Source organism: Neltuma alba, unplaced genomic scaffold (assembly GCF_004799145.2).
Source record: "Neltuma alba isolate B1F8T4 unplaced genomic scaffold, ASM479914v2 tig00012524_pilon, whole genome shotgun sequence".
NCBI lineage: Eukaryota > Viridiplantae > Streptophyta > Magnoliopsida > Fabales > Fabaceae > Neltuma > Neltuma alba.
Window position 1 is genome coordinate 75,546 of NW_021636990.1, and position 19,783 is coordinate 95,328.

At 32.8% G+C, this 19,783-nt stretch overlaps 2 protein-coding genes and 1 long non-coding RNA gene across 3 annotated transcripts; all 3 read right to left on the bottom strand.

The window, feature by feature from the left end:
• Nucleotides 1–327: 327 nt before the first annotated feature.
• On the bottom strand, nt 328–756 carry LOC114728231 (disease resistance-like protein DSC1). Its single transcript, XM_028915105.1, has one exon. The coding sequence runs from the start codon at nt 754–756 to the stop codon at nt 328–330; it is 429 nt and encodes a 142-aa protein (XP_028770938.1).
• Nucleotides 757–9,740: 8,984 nt separating this feature from the next.
• LOC114728232 (UPF0481 protein At3g47200-like) lies at nt 9,741–11,223 on the bottom strand. The gene is made up of 2 exons (XM_028915106.1): nt 9,976–11,223; nt 9,741–9,875 (listed from the first exon to the last, which is right to left on the bottom strand). The coding sequence occupies exons 1-2, from the start codon at nt 11,221–11,223 to the stop codon at nt 9,741–9,743; spliced, it is 1,383 nt and encodes a 460-aa protein (XP_028770939.1).
• Nucleotides 11,224–15,360: 4,137 nt separating this feature from the next.
• Nucleotides 15,361–16,257, bottom strand: LOC114728226 (uncharacterized). The gene is made up of 2 exons (XR_003738651.1): nt 16,214–16,257; nt 15,361–15,846 (listed from the first exon to the last, which is right to left on the bottom strand). It is a non-coding gene; the product is annotated as an uncharacterized LOC114728226 (long non-coding RNA).
• Nucleotides 16,258–19,783: the final 3,526 nt, after the last annotated feature.

Below are 19,783 nucleotides of genomic sequence, written 5' to 3' on the forward strand. Positions count from 1 at the left end.
GGCTGTTGGTATTTTTTTTCACCTTCAAGGTATTTTCTCTAATTGAAATCTATCACTTGTGACTTTTTATCTTGATATTTTGTAAGTATGTGATTGTGTCTTGTAAATCAAAATTGGTGAATTGTATTTTATATATAGTTATATCTTAACAAAATTAAAAAGTGAGAAAATTCATTTAAATTTTATGAGGTTAAAATAGTCAATTTTTTATTAGAGCAAAATAAGGTATTATTAAAATTGCTCTCTCCACTCCCCTCCAATCAATCCAAACAGGAGATCATTAAAATCCCTCCCCTCCCTTCCCCTTCCTTCCCCTCCCCTTTGTAGCTATCCTCCCCTTTTCTCCCTTCTCTTTCCTTCGGTCAAGCCAAACACAGTGTTAATGTCCTTCCCAACAAAGAAACATGCTATGTCCAAAAACATTTCCTTACTCATGTGATCAAGTTCGTCAAAACTTTTTGTAAGCACCCTTATGATCTTATAGGGCGGAATAATTTCTTCTCTATCCAGAAAACTTCTCCATTCTGCAACGCCTTTTCCAAAAATGGATGAACCCAATATTTCAATTGCTAATGGAAGGCCATTAGCATATTCCAACACCCTATATATTATCCCTTCGAAATCATCAATCGGATATCCCCCTAGAAAAGCTTTAGAACAAAATAGTTTGAAACCTTCGTCCTTGGACAAGAGTTTAGGTCTATAAATGGTATTAACCTCATATTTTTGAAGGACATCTTCATCTCTAGTTGTCATAATGATTCTACTCCCTCCGCCAAAACAATTGGATTTTTGAACTAAGTTCACCTCTTGTAGATGTTGTTCAAGATCGACACCATCAAGAACTATAAGACACTTCTGCTTTCTTAATCTTTTCCATGGTAAGAACTCTTTGTCTAGAAAATCCATCGTCTATGAATTTTCTGTCCTCAAATGTCTATGAAGAAGTTCTTGTAGAGTTATGTCACCGTGCTTTAAACGTTCACTTAGATTGGTAAGGAAACAAAAGGCATAAAAAAAGTGAAAGATCTTAAGATATAAAACAGTAGCAATAGAAAATTTCCCCAATCCACTCATACCACAAATGCCAACAACTCGAACTTCATCATCTGCATTCAAATCCAAAAGCTTTTCTACTTCTTCCACTTGAGACTATATCCCAACAAATCCGAAGAAGTCATAAAATAGTTTATCTATTTTAGACTTGACTTCTTTAACAGTTTTTGGAATAACCTGTAACCCTGAGCCGAAAAAGAGAAAGTGGAACGCCAAATCAATCAAATTTGTTTCCTCTTAAAGATCCTCTGCTATTTTTGGTGTGTGGCTTTTATCAGGACAACTTAGAAATGACATCTAAATTTTTTAAAGTAGATATATATACACAAATTATATAATATCCATATTGCATCTGGAGTTGAGGTCTGCCAGTAAAACAGTTTGTTGTTTTGGCCAAAAGTATGCATGTCTGATATATATATATATATATATATATATAGAGAGAGAGAGAGAGAGAGAGAGAGTAAAATTACGCACTCATTCCGCACTTGCCAGCCAGGGGAACTGGCCACTTGTTCGATAGCCTTCCTCTTCCATTGGGTTATCTCAAATGAATCTTGTGTGCATCCTTGTTGAATATGTTGAGCAAAGGATTTTGGATCCACATCGTAATAAACTGCTATAACCCTATCTGGTACACGCCGGCGGCCAGAGACACGGAACCCTCGTTTCAGAGCTTGCCTCCATCTGTTCACCTTGTCTATCTCTGCTTCGCACATTTCTTGTCGTTCAGGATCGACATCAATACAGTGCGCATGCGCACTGTAAAAAACTGATGATGATGAGCGCCTACACGGACCTTCAATCTCAGGAGTAATGATGCGCCCAGCAACCTGTGACAGTTCCTCTAAACACCAACACGAAGAAGCATAGTTCTTGGAGAAGACAACAATCCAAATCCACGACTCAGGAATTGCTTGAAGAAGGTGAGGTGGAAGATTGGAGCCTGGCGTTTCAAGCTTCTTATCATCTCCAAAGATTCTGAAGCCTTCTTCTTTCAGAGAAGCCGAAAGGCTATGCATGAATTTACGAGTGTCTTCATCACCTCTAAAGCTGATATATACATGACTCGGTTTCAACGATGATGGGCTGCTCTCCAAATACTCCATGGGATAGAAATCCTCATCATCACCCTGCAACTAGTCAACAATAGAAGCAACAAGCAAGTTATAACCGGCTTTGGTTGCCTAGCCTCTATGTATTCTCTTAAATAATGATGAATGCGCGGGCAATGTTCTTGTAGCCCAGTGGCAAGAGAGCTTTCTGTAAATGAAAAGTTGTTGGCTTATAACCTCATGACTTCAACGTATGCCCATTTAATTAAAAATAATATAGGCCACCACATGAAATCTCAATTAATTTAGCTCTCATGTTTTTAATTTTAAATCCGTAAAGTCTTTCGGCAGAATCTTTCCAAGCCATTTTTTCAGTGGATCACATGAAGGTGTTTGCATTGCGAAATTACGTTGGGTCACCACCTCATCATCCCCTATATGCTTAGTCTCAATAAAGTTGACTTGCTTTGTATGAAATTAATATAATTTTTGGTTCCGGAAATTTGGATATGTTTTAGTCTTGGCTTCTCAAATTTCAAAATTTTTAGTTCCTTGAATTTAGTCTAAGAGTGTAATGGTGCTAAAATCTATGAAAGTGTCATAAATAACATTAAAATGGTAATGTGAACTCACTAAATGATGCATAACTAGCTTTGATGTGGATAAAAAAAGAAACAAAGAGAGAAAGAGAGAAGATCCTCAAAACGCAATGTAGAGGACGACGAAGGATGAATTCTTAAAATATAGTGAATAACTTCTCAAACAAATGGCTATGTTTCGAGGACCTATTCTTGTGTTTTTCCCTCTTTATCATCTACACAAAATCCAATTACGTACTATTTTGTGAGTCAACATCAACATTTTGGTCGTTTATGACACTTCAGCAAATTTTAACACAATTATACCGCTAGGTTCTAGAAACTAATATTTTAAAACATATTAAATTCCAGGGACTAAAATCACGAGTTTGCAATTTGATGGACCCAAACTAAAATATGATCAAATTTTAGGAACCAAAAATTATGTTACCTTGATTGTGAGTTGTCATATTGTTATTTGTCCTGGAATATTAAATTGTTACTAATCATAGCCGGCTTTGTTGTCATTTTTTATTCAGCAATTACAACTTACACAAAATGCACTTGGATTACTCGAAGTACGCTGGTCTCTGCCCCACTATGCCACATGCGATAGGCATGCACAATATTTAGCAAGGTTCTGAAGGGAATGTTCAAGAGTCGCCGGTCAGATCGGCTAGGATTAAAGTAATATAATTTAATTAAAAATATTACATGCTATCCCAAGGCCAAATTAAAATAATAATATGTTATTTACCAGCTAATGTAAAATACGTAACAAACCAGAGTTAATCATTATTTTTAATCCCAGCTACGTACGACCAGTTCACATTAGGTTCCTTTTACTTCTGGCAATCAGTGAATGCAGTTGTAAGAATACTCCATCACAGATCAGAGGTTCAGTCACATCTTACGTTTGAAGTTTAAAAATCGAAATTATTAAGAAGGGATAGACTACCGGGAAGAAGGAGCTCTGCAAATTGATGGGGTTAGCCGAGCTACGCGACAGACGGCGGACTGAGGATCACCGAGCAGCCGTGAACGACGGCGACGGGTTGAGGAGCACGCGGACCAAGATGGTGACAGGCTGAGGAGAACGACACCGAGTCAAGGAAAAATGAAGTGAGAGGATTGGAGATTTGCTTGGCTCGTTTCCGCGTTTGCCAGATGACTTGGGGAAGAAGCTATCAAGCTAATCAATCCTGCTTTTATCAATGGGAAGTAACGGTCCGACGAAAAAGTAGTTGGTTTTTAATTATAAGAGCTAGTTGACCAATTTAAAGAGATTAAAGAAATATGTTAAATTAGTTATTCGTAAAGAATATATGTTGTTTTTTTTAAAATATTCTTGCCAATCAGGTGTATTGGCTATAAAAAAAAAAAAATAGGGCCTTATTGTTTGGGAGCAACTTATTGGTAAATCACACTGATTAAAGCTACATTTTTGTGGGATTTTATGGACAAAAATTGCATCTGGGTTTAAAAAATAACATGATGAATAATGATGGTTTAACATTTTATCACTGAGTGGACTTAAGATATGCTCTAAACTAACAGCAACAAGTTTGAATCCTTATGCGACTTATGCAATTGCAATTTGAAAGAGTATTACACAGAATGAAGTTGAACACAACAAATTCTGAGGACACGATACTACTCAAATACACACAAGCTTCAAATAAATCTACTGGTTTTATCCTTTTGTTACTTGGAGAATAGAAAATATGGTTTGAAGAATGGCGAGAATGATTGCAGCAAAAGAGGCCACAGTTTGCCAAGGCACCCTGCGATAATCATGTCTCAAACTTGCATTACTCTGTCGCAAACCATTTTCACAGAACTTATTCAACCTTTTGAAGATATCAACATGTTCAGGAATCAGCATTGTTAGACCGGCATTCTTTACCATGATTATAAATAACAGAGCAACCTTAGTATTAGTAATGAAGCTGCGGACTATTTTATTATTAACGAGGACATCCACGTCTTCCTTTGTGTTGATTAGGCGACTCCATACAAGAGCATAGCTAGAAATGTAAGAGGTTTGACGACAATAGATATGTTCAAAAGCTATCATATTAAAGAACAAAGCTTCGGTCACGAGATCCGTCACCAAAATCTTTGGAAGCTCCAGAACATGGCCTGAAAACGTGATGTCTAATGGGCTCTTGCTTTTGCTAGCCTTCAACTTTACTCCAAATTCTTGCAACTCCTTTGCACTGTATGAAAGAACATGAGTAGTGTAAAATAGTGGCTCCATTTTTTCTGGAGATGCTCCTTGTAACAATAAAAACCTCAGCAAGTCTGTGAAATGCTTTACGCTTACATTATCAAGATCATGCTTTGGCATTTCAAGGTCAAATGTCACAATAAAGTACCAAGAAGCAAGCTTAAGAAAAGTGATTCCATCATCACGAAGGTAGGCGGAAATGCTATATTGAATAGCTCTTCCAAAACAGAGAATGGTAGTTGGTTCTCAAATAAAACTAAATCTGGAGGTAGAATTCCACTTAATGGTTGCTGTGACAGTTTAGCATCATTCAATATTATCTTCGGCTCATAATGCGTAATGGAGAGAACTTCAATGATGAAAGCAGCATCCAATAATATTAACTTCACAAGTTCCTTGTCACTAAGGTTGATGTTCTCTGAATAAGAAGCGCGCACTTTTTTTACTGAACTTCTGACAAAATTAATAATAACATCCAACTCTGTGCTGCTTCTTTGTGTAAATCTTTTGAGAAAAGCTCGTTTGTGCCTTTCCATTTCTTGCAGCCTCTCATTACCGTAATGAAAGGGACCAATAGAAACAAACTTTGGAGTGTAAGCATCTAGTTTTATATCACGTGCTGTATGAATCACTCTAGAGATACAACAGTCTGGTGACACATAACCATATCCACTATCTCTAATTGATCATAGTTTTGATGTCAACCATCACTTCGTCTTCCATCTATCAAATTTGATTTAGAAAGCAATCCAATAAGCAAAATAAAAGCAAGGAGGCATAAGTATCACTTCTGAACAGTGCTTTTTCTGAGGATCTTTCACAGGGATAAGTTTGGATCATCAGATTAAGAATGGGGAATCCAGATTTAATAAATAGAATTTAAAATAAGGATAATCTTACTTACCACTATCTCAAAAAAATAAATTACAACCTAAAAATGATAGATTTGAAACTTTAAATCTGAACCTTTGGAATTGAAGAAAGAGGAGGAAAGAATGATACGTACCTGTGGTTGTTGCACGTGATTGGAGGATAAATCTGAAGGCTGAGATGAGAGAAGTGGTCGCTGCAGCTCCACCATTTGTTGAACACTCTCATCAGAGTATAACAAGTCTGTTTGATTCATATCACTAAGCATATCTTCTGCCATCTAAACTTGATCAAACAAGCTAGTTATATATCTTGAATGGTTTATCCTCATTTAAGCTACAATGTCTTTTGTTTTGGTTTTATTTTTAATTGGAAAAACAAATTTCACGTTACATCTCAAGAATATTACTTCCTTCCAACGTATGAAAAGTGAGATTCATTAGTAGCACAACTAGTGAATTTAAAAACATGAAATGCATAAACTTTCCCGTAAAATAACCACTTTTTTTAAAAAATTAACTATTTACACTATAATAAATGAAAATGAAGGACAAAGGTGTATATTCATGCTAAAAATTTAATAAGTAGACTTACAAATAGGAATAAGAAAAAGTTTTTTTTTTTTGCCTTATAAATAGAATTGGAGGAGTATATATGCATTGAAATTTCACTCCAACCTTGGGTCCTAATATTTCAGTAAAAATATTTTTTTAATTTATTGTGTTTAAATATTAATACCCATGAAATTCTGGTCTAGCATGCTTGGGTGGAAAAAAAGAAGTTTGGAGGAAAAAAATAAAAGAAGAGAAAAATGGAATAAAAATATTAGGAAAAATTAATGTGCTAGCCCTTATAATTTCATTCAATTTTGAATTATGAATTAGGTCTCACAATTTTCTTTCTTATTTTTATTTTTGCTATCATCGAAATGTCAAACCCCATCATCACCTGACATTGTCCTGCATCCACATAAACACAACTGAGAGTGCTAATGCTGATGAAGTAGTGGACCCAGCTGAAGAAGGAGCTCTCCCTCTACGTCTCAGCATCTTTCGATTGATCGTGGTGAACTAGTGGTCAACCTTGAAAAATGAGTGCGAGCCAATACGGAGAGAGAAGAGAGACAAAGCAGTGATTTGTTGTCACATCATTCTTTGTATTAATGGCGTCTAAGTCTATTAACGGAAGGACTATCATCCTGAAGATTGTGAAGCGTAAGGACCTAAAAAAAGGGTTGAGGGACCTCATTTAACATCTAATGCAACTATAAGGACCAACAAATTAATTTTCTCAAAGTATTATTACTCATCTTGCTTAGATAGTTAGATGAATGAGAAAAAATAGAGAGAAAATAAAATAAGTAAATGTCAGAATGATTAAAATTCCTTTATTATAAATGATTAGCAAAGAAACTAAATAATTTAACAAGAGCAAATTTTTCTATATGAAAAAATAAAAGGAAAAAATAATAATTTTTAAATAAAATAAAAGTAAATAAATTATATATTATTCAATATTTTAATAAAATGATAAAAATCGAATAAAATGAGAGACTTTAATAACATGAGATATTGAGATCATGAAAATGTCACTACTAGTACCATTAAAATTAACCTTGATACTTATAAAACAAAATATCTTAACCATGATCATGGAATAAAATGAAAGGCTAAGGAGTGATAAGAGCTTCGTGGAAGAAGATAGTGATGGGAATGAATTTGCTGAGCAAAAGTCTCTCGTGAAATTTTGAGGGGAAACCACACTATTCCACTTAAGCAGCGAAAACCTCCATTCCTCTCCCATTTTTCATCTCACTTTTCCTTCCTCTCTCATTTTCTCTCAATCCAAGCAGATTTGCAATAAATAATTTATTATCAGTTGTATGGGAAAAATATAGAATTTGTATGAATGAATGAAATGGTTCTCATGCACTTCAATTCTTCTAATTAACTGATCTTTCTAATACAGCACTCTATTATAGCACCAATGCTTCTGGCAAAACAAAAAACAAAAAAAGTACCACTGCAGAGGCTTTAAACTGCATATAGTTCACTGCAGTTTTATAAATACTACAACACGAATATCAAAAGCAAATGAAAATAACTAAAAAGAAAAAGAAAGAGGAAGTATTTTTTTTTTTAAAGCAAAAGCATCAAATAAGCTAAACGTCATGTAGTTGGCAAAAAAAAAAAAAAAAGAAGCCAAAGGTCACGTAAAAAAAAAAAAGGTTCATTAGGTATAAACATAAGCGAATGAAGTTTTAAAAAAGACATAAAAAATAAAAGCTAGCATGACGTGAAGCACACTAAAGGTTTCGAAGAGGAAAAAAAGAGATTAATATGCCTTATGTAAACTATACTATTAATTAAAGTATCAAATATATGAGGGGAATTTTAGTCCACTAGAAAAATCTCTTGGCAAAACCCATTTGCTTATGTGTGCTGGTCAAACGGAAGGATAGATGCAGCAAAATTTTCTCTGAGGAACCTGACTCTAAGAAAGATATAGTCTTCTCAATAACTCAGAGAATTATCAAGGACACACCACGGTCCAATCTCTTGACCGTTCAATTTGTTGACAAAATATTCTATGGTTAAATAAATAATTATCACAGATGTTTTTCAAACCTTTTTTTTTTAATAACAACAACCAAATGAAAGAAAATAAAAATATTTATCATTAATTATTAAAGCGTAATTAGACACATATATTCAAGGAGACATACATATATATCCGAAGCAAGTTCATATATTGTAGCAATTACAATAAAATTAGGTCCAGAGGATAACAGGACGGGAAATTCACAGAGAAAGATGCAGAGAAAGAAAGCGACAGACAGAAAAAGAGCCAACAAATTTCACGCCTAAATCTATCGTCCCATTTCTATTTATTTTAAGTTTTTAAAAACTTCCCCCAACCCAGTCCACTTCTTTTAGCCCAACCAAATAAGCATGTGTCCAAGGCCCATACGATTGCTTTCTTTTTTTTTTTTTACATTGTTAATGATATTGCAGATATTTAGTTATGTTATTATCTAATTGAATTTTATAAAATGGTTTGATTTATTTGATTGAACCTTAAAGATGAGTTAATTTGAATTTTAGATAATGATCTGATTTATATTATATATGTTAATATTTTTAAACTATATATATTTGATAAGAAAATATTTTTATACTTATATAACTTGTGATTTATAACTTGAATTAAAAACTTATACGTTTCAACTTTAATATATCTTAAATTAAAGTAAAATAATAACTAAACTACAAAACTTGAAAACAATTTATTTGAAGAAAAAAATTTTGATATCTTTGCCACTAAGATAGAGCATACTTATAATAAAGCATGATTAAATAAAAATGATTGCCCCTGGGTGACGGTGAGTGTCTGGTAGAAGATATGGAGCCCAGCCATCAAAACTGTCTTTTTTATTTATTTTTTATTTAACTTAAGTGGAGCTTATTTGGAAGCTACTTAAGATGAGTCAAGGTGAATCATACATAAAAAGAATTAATTTATTAAATACAAAAAGATTAGGGATTGAGTTTTAATTAAATTAAAAATTCAAAGACTGAGTCACACTAAATCATAGTAGAAGGATTGAGTCATAACTGAATTAAAATTTGAAAGACCAAAATATTAATTTTTTCTGAAAGAAATAAATTTTTTTTAAACAGGCCTAAAAGTTTGTTGGCCAACCGGAACCCGCCTATTTAATGGCCGCGCCTTGCGAAATGGGTACTTTTTCAAACCCATAAGCCGTTCTTCCCAGTGCTACATTCATGACAATTGAACCTTTAATTCCTAACCTAATTATAGTGGTCATTGAGGGAAAAATCATTATTAATATCACTAAAAAGTTACTCATGGCACCAACACGGTTGGCTCTGGTGGAAGGTTTGAATTCTTGGAGCCCATATTTAGTGCCTATCCACTTCGCTAAGCTTCTCATCGACTACCATCACCGTCCCATTGTCGGAGCAACATCTGAGCTTTATGCAACGTTCTGAAGACAAGAGTCTTGTGAGCCAAAAATACAGGGGCTTCAATGTTTGGGATCAACTTATTGGCAAAAATACAGTGCTACACAGAATGAAATTGAACACAACAAATTCTGAGGACACGACACTACTCAAATACACACAAGCTTCAAATGAATCTACTTGTTTTATCCTTTTGTTACTTGGAAAATAGAAAGTATGGTCTGAAGAATGGTGAGAATAAGGAGGATGATTCCAGCAAAAGAGGCCACAGTTTGCCAAGGCGTCCTGCAATAATCACGTATCAAACTCGCTTTACTCCGTCGCAAACTATTTTCGCAGAATTTATTCAACCTTTTGAAGATATCAAGGTATTCAGAATTCAGCATTAAAATACCGGCATTCCTTACCATGATTCCAAATAACTCAACAACCTCAGTATTAACAAGGTAGTTGCGGACTATTTCATTGTCAACCAGGACATCCACATCTTCCTTTGTGGCGATGAGGCGACTCCATACAATAGCATAGCCAGTAATGTAAGAGGTAACAGGACAATGGATCTGTTCAAAAGCAATCATATTAAAGAACAAAGCTTCGGTCACGAGAACCATCGCCAAAATCTGTGGAAGCTCCAGAACATAGCCTGAAAACTTGATGTCTAATGGGCTCTTGCTTTTGCTAGCCTTCAACTTTACTCCGAATTCTTGCAACTCCTTCGCACTATATGAAAGAACCTGAGTAGTGTAAGATAGTGGCTCCATTTCTTCTGGAGGTGCTCCTTGTAACAATAAAAACCTCAGCAAGTCTGTGAAATGCTTTACGCTCACATTATCAAGATCATGCTTTGGCTCTTCAAGGTGAAATGTCGCACTAAAGAACCAAGAAGCAAGCTTAAGAAAAGTGATTCCATCATCACGAAGGTTAGGGGGAAATGCTATATTGAATAGCTCTTCCAAAATAGAGAATGGCAGTTGGTTCTCAAATAAAACTAAATCTAGAGGTAGAATTCCAATTAATGGTTGCTGTGACAGTTTAGCATCAATTAATATCTCCTGCTTATAATGCATAATGAAGAGAAATTCAATGATGAAAGCAGCATCCAATAATATTAACTTCACAAGTTCCTTGTCACTAAGGTTGATGTTCTCTGAATAAGAAGCACGCACTTTCGTTACTGAACTTCTGACAAAATTAATAATAACATCCAACTCTGTGCTGCTTCTTTGTGTAAATCTTTTGAGAAAAGCTTGTTTGTGCCTTTCCATTTCTTGCAGCCTCTCATTACCGTAATGAAAGGGACCAATAGAAACAAACTTTGGAGTGTAAGCATCTGGTTTTATATCACGTGCTGTATGAATCACTCTAGAGATACAACAGTCTGGTGACAGATAACCATATCCACTATCTCCAATCATAGTTTTGATGTCAACCATCACTTCGTCTTCCATCTATCAAATTTGATTTAGAAAGCAATCCAATAAGCAAAATAAAAGAAAGGAGGGAACACTCTATATATAAATATATATATATATTTATAGCACATCTCATATTGAATCACTTTCATAGCATAAAGGGTTGACGTTAATCCAATACTCTGAAATATTTTTCTTGTTGTGTTTATCACCTAAAAGTATTACGTAGTTCATTCGGTACTCTAAAGTCTTTTTTCATGTGTGTTCAATATCTTAACATATATGATGATTCATTTAGTATCTTTAAATATGTGTTTAGATACACCAAGAACCTTAATATGCACCCTAAATACCCTAATCCTTAGAATGCTTGATGTATCTTGTAAAATATTTCAAGGTGTTAAATGAACTATAAAATATTTGAGTATCTGAACGCATCTAAAAAAATATTTCAGGGTATTAGATGAACCATTAAATACTCTAAGTACTGGATGCACTTGGAAAGAAGACTTCAAAATGCAGTATGACCTCAACCCTAAGAAAAAAATAATTAAATGAACTATAAAATTGGTTAATAGCATAGGCATCAAATATTAGCAACTTATATATTGTAAGCATAATTATCATTGCTAAACAACGCGGTTTTTAAATGCATATACAGTGTAAACATTGTCAATTATCTTCCCTTTATATAGATTTTTTTTTTGAAACGAAGACAATTTTATTAGTAGCCATATAAGACTATACATAAAAAAAGGTTTCAGTATAAAACCAAAAAACAAATCAAATTTATTGATGTACAAGACATATTGACGTTTGTAATGTAACGAGAAAAGAATATGATTAATTATTGTTTTTCGAGAATCTTTTATAGAGATTAGTTTCGATGCTCATAAGTGCTGCCACATTAAGTTTGGGTGATCTAAAATGAATTATTTTCGCATTTTTAAGAAATTAATTACTCCCCTTCCTCTTTATTATACAACTAATTCTCACATACCAAGAAATGAGAATTGAAGCATTAAATCTGTCCTAAATTAATAAATTTTTTTAAGATTAGCCCCAACTTAAATAACGCGGATAGATAAACAAGGAGTTTGATCAGCTTTTTAACCCCAAACCTTAATTATTAACAAAGATAAAATTGGAAAATAGCACTTAATGAGCTGGTTAATGACTGCATCTAGGACCAGAAATTTCTTGTAGATAATGCCCTATAATAAGGACCGGAGGGAGTAGTAAATACGTCTCTAGTCCTATTTATAGAACATTTCCAATATGTTCTATGTAGATCAAAGAAAATCTTAAACTGTATTAACTCTCTATTAAAATATAATAACTTTTCAATTTTATCCCTATTTTATATATGCACCTTTCATAAAAATAATCATTTACACTATAATAAATCAAGGGCAAAATACATTCAAGCTAAAAATTTAATGAGATAACTTATAAATAAAACCAAAAGAAACATTCTCTCTCTATCTTATAAATAAGGTCTAGGAGTAGAATTTAAAATAAAGATAATATCTTGATTATTACTTTTGTGGTCCTATTTACAAGTCAATACCAGCATATTTCAGAAAGCAGTATTAAAATTCAACTTCTCAACTTTCTCTCTATTTAATTTAACATGTATTATACCCTATAAAAACAAAACCAAAATAATAATAAATAAAGGATAAAATTATACATTTATATGAAAAAATTCTTTCTCTCCCTTATAAATAAGACCAAAAAATTTCTTCTCTTTACCCTATAAATAAGACCAAAAGAGTACTTTCTCCAAAAAAAAATTTAAGAACTTAAACTTTAAAAATTTAAATCTGAACTGTCCGGAGTAGATTTTGAAAGGTTGATATATTTTATCACTGGAATGGGCACCAAAACCAAACTTCTTCCATAGTAGTAACTAATACAATATAAGGGTAAGAATTAAGCTATTAATTTTGGAAGTAGCCATGCATTACTTTGCAATCTTACAAGGTTACCAAGAGAAAACGAGATAATTAAATAAGAAAAGAATTCACAATGGAAGAGTGTAGATGATTAGTCATCAGTACCTTGGCGTTTGGGTGAGGAGTGACTAGCAAAATGCAGTTTTGTCGTCCTTGTATGCAACAATAAGTATTCTATTCGTTATATATAAGCCTAAGTTCATCCCCATACAAGCTAAAAGGGTGTTTATCTTTCAAGAAACAAAATATTTGTTTGGTACCTACTAAATTACTTTAAACTATTTATATTTATTGTTTTTTTTTCCAAACTAATTTACTTCACTCATAAATTAATATATTGTCTACTTATCCATATAAGAATTTTAGAGAGATTATATACCATATACTATGATTAAGTAATTTAATAATTTTGTTAATATCTCCAAATAACAAGCGAATAGTAAAAACCTATTGTTATTTCCTGTTCTGAAACTTATTATTGCAAAATGCTAAATTGTTATGAAACATTTTTGTATGTTTCTTTCACAAGATTTTATAATAATTCTCCCAATACGTTGCAAGGAAATAACATTGTTGGCTAAAACAAAAGAAGTAATATTTGTTTTTTCTAAATGCAACAAGGAAGTAATATTCTGTTTTTTTTTTTTAATGCAACAAGGAAGTAATATTCTGTTTTTTTAATGCAACAAGAAAGCAATATTCTTGAGGAAAAAAATATTTCGATGTTATTTTGAAAAGTAAAATTAACGGCACTAGTGCAATTTTTTTTCTCAATGAAATATAATTTCGAATTAATTAAAAAAAGGTATGAGAGGAAATATCCATAACATGGCCCAGAAGCACCCGGATACACATACTGAAATTGCATAGGGGCCATGCACGGATGACATATTGCCTCCGGTCCTAATTATAAGAGTTAGTTAACTAATTTGAAGAAATTAAGAAAATAAGTTAAGTTAGTTATTTATAATAAATAGGTGTTGTCTTTTCTAAAATATCCTTATTAATGAAGTGTGTTGGCTAAAACTATAATTATTAGAATTATTATCTTGGAAAAAATTACATAAACATGAGAGACAAAGTGAATTGGGATCTTATATTTAGGATCAAAATAAAAGTCAAATGAGATCTTATATTAAAGACCGCAGGTAGTAGTATTTTAACATGAGACAGCTTTAGAAGCTTGTGGTTGGTCTATAATGAAGTGAAGATCATCTCAAAGCAGCGCAAGTTGTAAACGCAGCTTACCCAGGATCACTGGAGGAGTACAATTAGTACTTAGTAGTATAAATCATTTGAATTTTGAGTGGAAAGTTTAGTAAAGTACATAAAATTAGTTTTTTTTTTTTTTTTGTTAAGATCTCCAAACATGAGTAAACTTAAAATTGACATGAAAAGTCCCACGTCGAATAAAATTGGTTTTAATAAGTAATATATTATAGAGTGAAATGATCTACAACCTCGAATTCTAAGGTTTTGGTTTAGGGTTAAGACGGGACATTCTTCATGGTTCTAAATTAAATAAAAGCCATGAAAGTGAGAGAGTAATAAAGGATTAAAAAGGTAATGAAAATGACGAACATAAAGAAGCCTTCATAAAACTACGTTTAAAAAGTTACCCAGAATGTAGCGTAAGATAAATTAATAAGAGATTCACGACGAAGTGTTATTTTGAAAAAAAAAACATTATAAAAGTAATCAATCTTCGAATACAATTAAAAGCAACCATAAAAAAATATTTTTCCAATGAATATAATTTGATCAACTCGATTAATGCCCATTGCTAACAGAAGAGGAATTGTGGTGATCTGCTCAGCAGTTCCAGCAAAGCACACATTGAGCAAATTTAAAATAAAAGAAAAAATTATCTAATTTAAAATAGAAAATAAAAACCAGTTTAAAAAGAAAGCAAATACGAAAACACAACAAACAAAATTATTAAAATCTATTATCAAAAATATAATATGAAAACATGAAATATGAAGACATCTAGCAGAGTCAGTCTTCTCAAATGTTCCAAGGAATTCTGTTCCCTTCAAGATAACTTTCCAAACTTCCCAACATAAATCTATTTGACTTGAACATTGTACAAGATATTGTTACAAATATAGTGAGACACATGCAAAACACTACCTATCAAAATATTGCTCAGAATAGAATAGTAAATCATTAAAATTCATTTAAAAACAAAGGAAACTAAACAACTCTCGTACTGTTTAAATCTGTATATTATTATGTTGACTTCATGGTTGGTCTGGCCAGAAAATTTTCTCATCACTTTCTCATGAATATAATTAAAGAGGGTGACCAAAAAAGAATCTTCAATAGAAGAAAATTTGGTCAATTGGATTAATACATTGCAGCCCAACAATGTGAATTACTAACAGAAAAGCAACTAGAGTAATTTGATAAAAAATGTTCTAGTATGAGTCCTTGGAGCTTGTAACAAACAAAAATTGGTAAATTATAGTAATACAAGGACTCATCACCTTCAAGACAGCTTTCTGGAAAGGTTCTTCAAGCCAGCACCGATACATTTAAGAATTACTGTGTGAGTCTTTGGATCTGGCTTTATAACGAACTTCAAATCCAAAAACTCCCTTATGTTTCTCAGTGTTTCTATCCCATGCTGGGATAACTGTCCAACGCGAATCTTGGAAACATCTTGTGGACATAGTGAGCAGAGAAGAAACAACAGACCCTGCACACCGAAGTACAACAGTGTTAAAGAAAGAAAGGATGGCTCTAGGCAAATGAAAGAAGAAAATAAAACGAGAGATTGGAACATCGTATACTTTGTCCAGCATCAAGGAGAACTCATTATCTAGGAGCTAGGCCTATTTCGACTAAATATGCAATTGAACAACAGAAACAGGATTTCTTGAAGCAATAACAACAAGCAGCCTTGTTCCGTTGGATAAGATTAGCTACGTAGATCAAAGAATGACATTGAACTCTATCAACAACTAACTCTTCAAATGTTTCGTTTCTCAGAAGTTCAAAAAGCAAAAAAAAAAAAACATTGACCAGAAAGATTAACAAGGGCCGGTTTAATTAAGAATTCAGACCTGATGCGTTGAATCCACTACTCCGCCCTGCTGGATTTCTGAAGTAAGGCATAAGCAGTTTGCTGACCAATGTCTTCTGGGGGTATCATGTCTTTCTTCTCATCATCTGTGAAGTCAGTAGCTTCTTCAGCATGATCACGAGAAACAGCAGTGTCGACAGAAATGAAGCAGCCAGAAGTAGTTTCTGCAACAAGCAAAATCCCATATCCAGGAGACCTGTGTTATTAAGAGGAAAAATCACCCAAAAACAAGGTCATTTATTTATTGTGTTTAAATATTAATACCCATGAAATTCTGGTCTAGCATGCTTGGGTGGAAAAAAAAGAAGTTTGGAGGAAAAAAATGAAGAGAAGAGAAAAATGGAATAAAAATATTAGGACAAATTAATGTGCTAGCCCTTATAATTTCATTCAATTTTGAATTATGAATTAGGTCTCACAATTTTCTTTTTTATTTTTATTTTTGCTATCATCGGAATGTCAAACACCATCATCACCTGACATTATCCTGCCTCCACATAAACACAACTGAGTGCTAATGTTGATGGAGTAGTGGACCTTGCTGAAGAAGGAGCTCTCCCTCTCCTTCCCAGCATCTTTCGATTGATCATGGTGAACTAGTGGTCAACCTTGAAAAATGAGTGCCAGCCTATACGGAGAGAGAAGAAAGAGAAAACTGTGATTTGTTGTCACATCATTCTTTGTATTAATGGCGTCTAAGTTTATTAACGGAAGGACTATAATCCTGAAGATAGTGAAGCGTAAGGACCTCTAAAAAGGGTTGAGGGACCTAATTTAACATCTAATACAATTATAAAGACCAACAAATTAATTTTCCCAAAGTATTATTACTCATCTTGCTTAGATGAATGAAAAAAATAGAGAGAAAATAATATGAGTAAATGTCAGAATGACTAAAATTCCTTCATTATAAATAGTTGGCAAAGAAACTAAATATTTAACAAGAACAAATTATTTTTCTATATGAAAAAAATAAAAATTGGATAATTTTTAAATAAAATAAAATAAAATAAAAGTAAATAAATTATACATTATTCAATATTTTAATAAAATGATAAAAATCGAATAAAATGAAAGACTATAATAACATGAGATATTGAGATCATGAAAATGTCACTACTAGTACCATTAAAATTAATCTTGATACTTATAAAACAAAATATCTTAACCATGATCATGGAATAAAATGAAAGGCTGAGGAGTGATAAGAGCTTCGTGGAAGAAGATAGTGATGGGAATGAATTTGCTGAGCAAAAGTCTCGTGAAATTTTGAGGGGAAACCACACTATTCCATTTAACCAGCGAAAACCTCCATTCCTCTCCCATTTTCTCTCAATCCAAGTAGATTTGCAATAAATAATTTATTATCAGTTGCATGGGAAAATATAGAATTTGTATGAATGAATGAAATGGTTCTCATGCACTTCAATTCTTCTAATTAACTGATCTTTCTAGTACAGCACTCTATCATAGCACCACGGCTTCTGGCAAAACAAAAAACAAAAAAAGTACCACTGCAGAGGCTTTAAACTGCATATAGTTCACTGCAGTTTTATAAAGACTACAACACGAATATCAAAAGCAAATGAAAATAACTAAAAAGAAAAAGAAAGAGGAAGTATTTTTTTTTTTTTTAAAGCAAAAGCATCAAATAAGCTAAACGTCATGTAGTTGGCCAAAAAAAAACAGCCAAAGGTCATGCAAAAAAAAAAAAAAAGGCTCATTAGGTATAAACATAAGCGAATGAAGTTTTAAAAAAGACATAAAAAATAAAAGCTAGCATGACGTGAACCACACTATAGGTTTCAAAGGGGGAAAAAGAGATTAATATGCCTTATGTAAACTATACTCTTAATTAAGGTATCAAATATATGAGGGGAATTTTAGTCCACTAGAAAAATCTCTTGGCAAAAACCATTTGCTTATGTGTGCTGGTCAAACGGAAGGATAGATGCAGCAAAATTTACTCTGAGGAACCTGACTCTAAGAAAGATATGGGCTTCTCAATTACTCAGAGAATTATCAGGGACACACCACGATCCAATCTCTTGACCGTTCAATTTGTCGACAAAATATTCTATGGTTAAATAAATAATTATCACAGATGCTTTCTAAACTTTTTTATTTGATAACAACAACTAAATGAAAGAAAATAAAAATATTTATCATTAATTATTAAAGCGTAATGATACACATATATTCAAGGGGACATACATATATATCCGAAGCAAGTTCATATATTGTAGCAATTACAATAAAATTAGGTCCAGAGGATAACAGGACAGGAAATTCACAGAGAAAGATGCAGAGAAAGAAAGCGACAGAGAGAAAAAGAGCCAACAAATTTCACGCCCAAATCCATCGGCCCATATCTATTTATTTTAAGTTTTTAAAAACTTCCCCCAACCCAGTCCACTTCTTGTAGCCCAACTAAGCATGTGTCCAAGGCCCATACGATTGCTTTTCTTGTTTTTGTTTACATTGCTAATGATATTGCAAACATTTAGTTATGTCATTATCTATTTGAATTTTATAAAATGCTTTGATTTATTTGATTCAACCTTAAAAGATGAGTTAATTTGAATTTTAGATAATGATTTGATTTATATTATATATGTTAATATTTTTAGACTATATATATTTGATAAGAAAATATTTTTATACTTATATAACTTGTGATTCTATAACTTGAATTAAAACTTTATAGGTTTCAACTTTAATGTATCTTAAATTAAAGTAAAATAATAACTAAACTACAAAACTTGAAAACAAAATTTACTTGAAGAAAATTTTTTTGATATCTTTGCCACTAAAATAGAGCATACTTATAATAAAGCACGATTAAATAAAAATGATTGCCCCTGGGCGACGGTGAGTGTTTGGTAGAAGATATGAAGGAGGCCAGCCATCAAAACTTTTTTTTTTTTATTTAACCTAAGTGGAGCTTATTTGGAAGCTACTTAAGATGAGTCAAGGTGAGTCATGCATAAAAATAATTAATTTATTAAATACAAAAAGATTAGGGATTGAGTTTTAATTAAATTAAAAATTGAGTCACACTAAATCATAGTAGAAAGATTGAATTAAAACTTAAAAAATCAAAATATTAATTTTTTCTGAAAAAATAAAATTTTTTTAAACAGGCCTAAAAGTTTGCCAACCAACCCGAAGCCGCCTATTTAATGGCCGCGCCTTGTGAAATGGGTACTTTTTCAAATCCATAAGCCGTTCTTCCCAGTGCTACATTCATCACAATTGAACCTTTAGTTCCTAACCTAATTCGAGTGGTCATTGAGGGAAAAATCATTATTAATATCACTAAAAAGTTACTTATGGCACCAACACGGTTGGCTCTGGTAGAGGGTTGGAATTCTTGGAGCCCATATTTAGTGCCTATCCACTTTGCTAAGCTTCTCATCAACTACCATCACCGTTCTCATCGTGGGAGCACCATCTGAGCTATAGTGTCACATTCTGAAGACGGAGTCTTGCGAGCCAAAAAAAGAGGGGCTTCAATGCTTGGGACCAACTTAATGGTAAATCACTGGTT

Excerpts from the sequence above, each read along its gene's own strand:
- LOC114728231 (XM_028915105.1), bottom strand. The coding sequence starts at position 756 with ATGACAACTAGAGATGAAGATGTCCTTCAAAAATATGAGGTTAATACC.
- LOC114728232 (XM_028915106.1), bottom strand. The coding sequence starts at position 11,223 with ATGGAAGACGAAGTGATGGTTGACATCAAAACTATGATTGGAGATAGT. Across the intron at positions 9,876-9,975 it reads CCATACTTTCTATTTTCCAA|CACTGTATTTTTGCCAATAA; the intron begins GTAACAAAAGGA and ends CATTCTGTGTAG.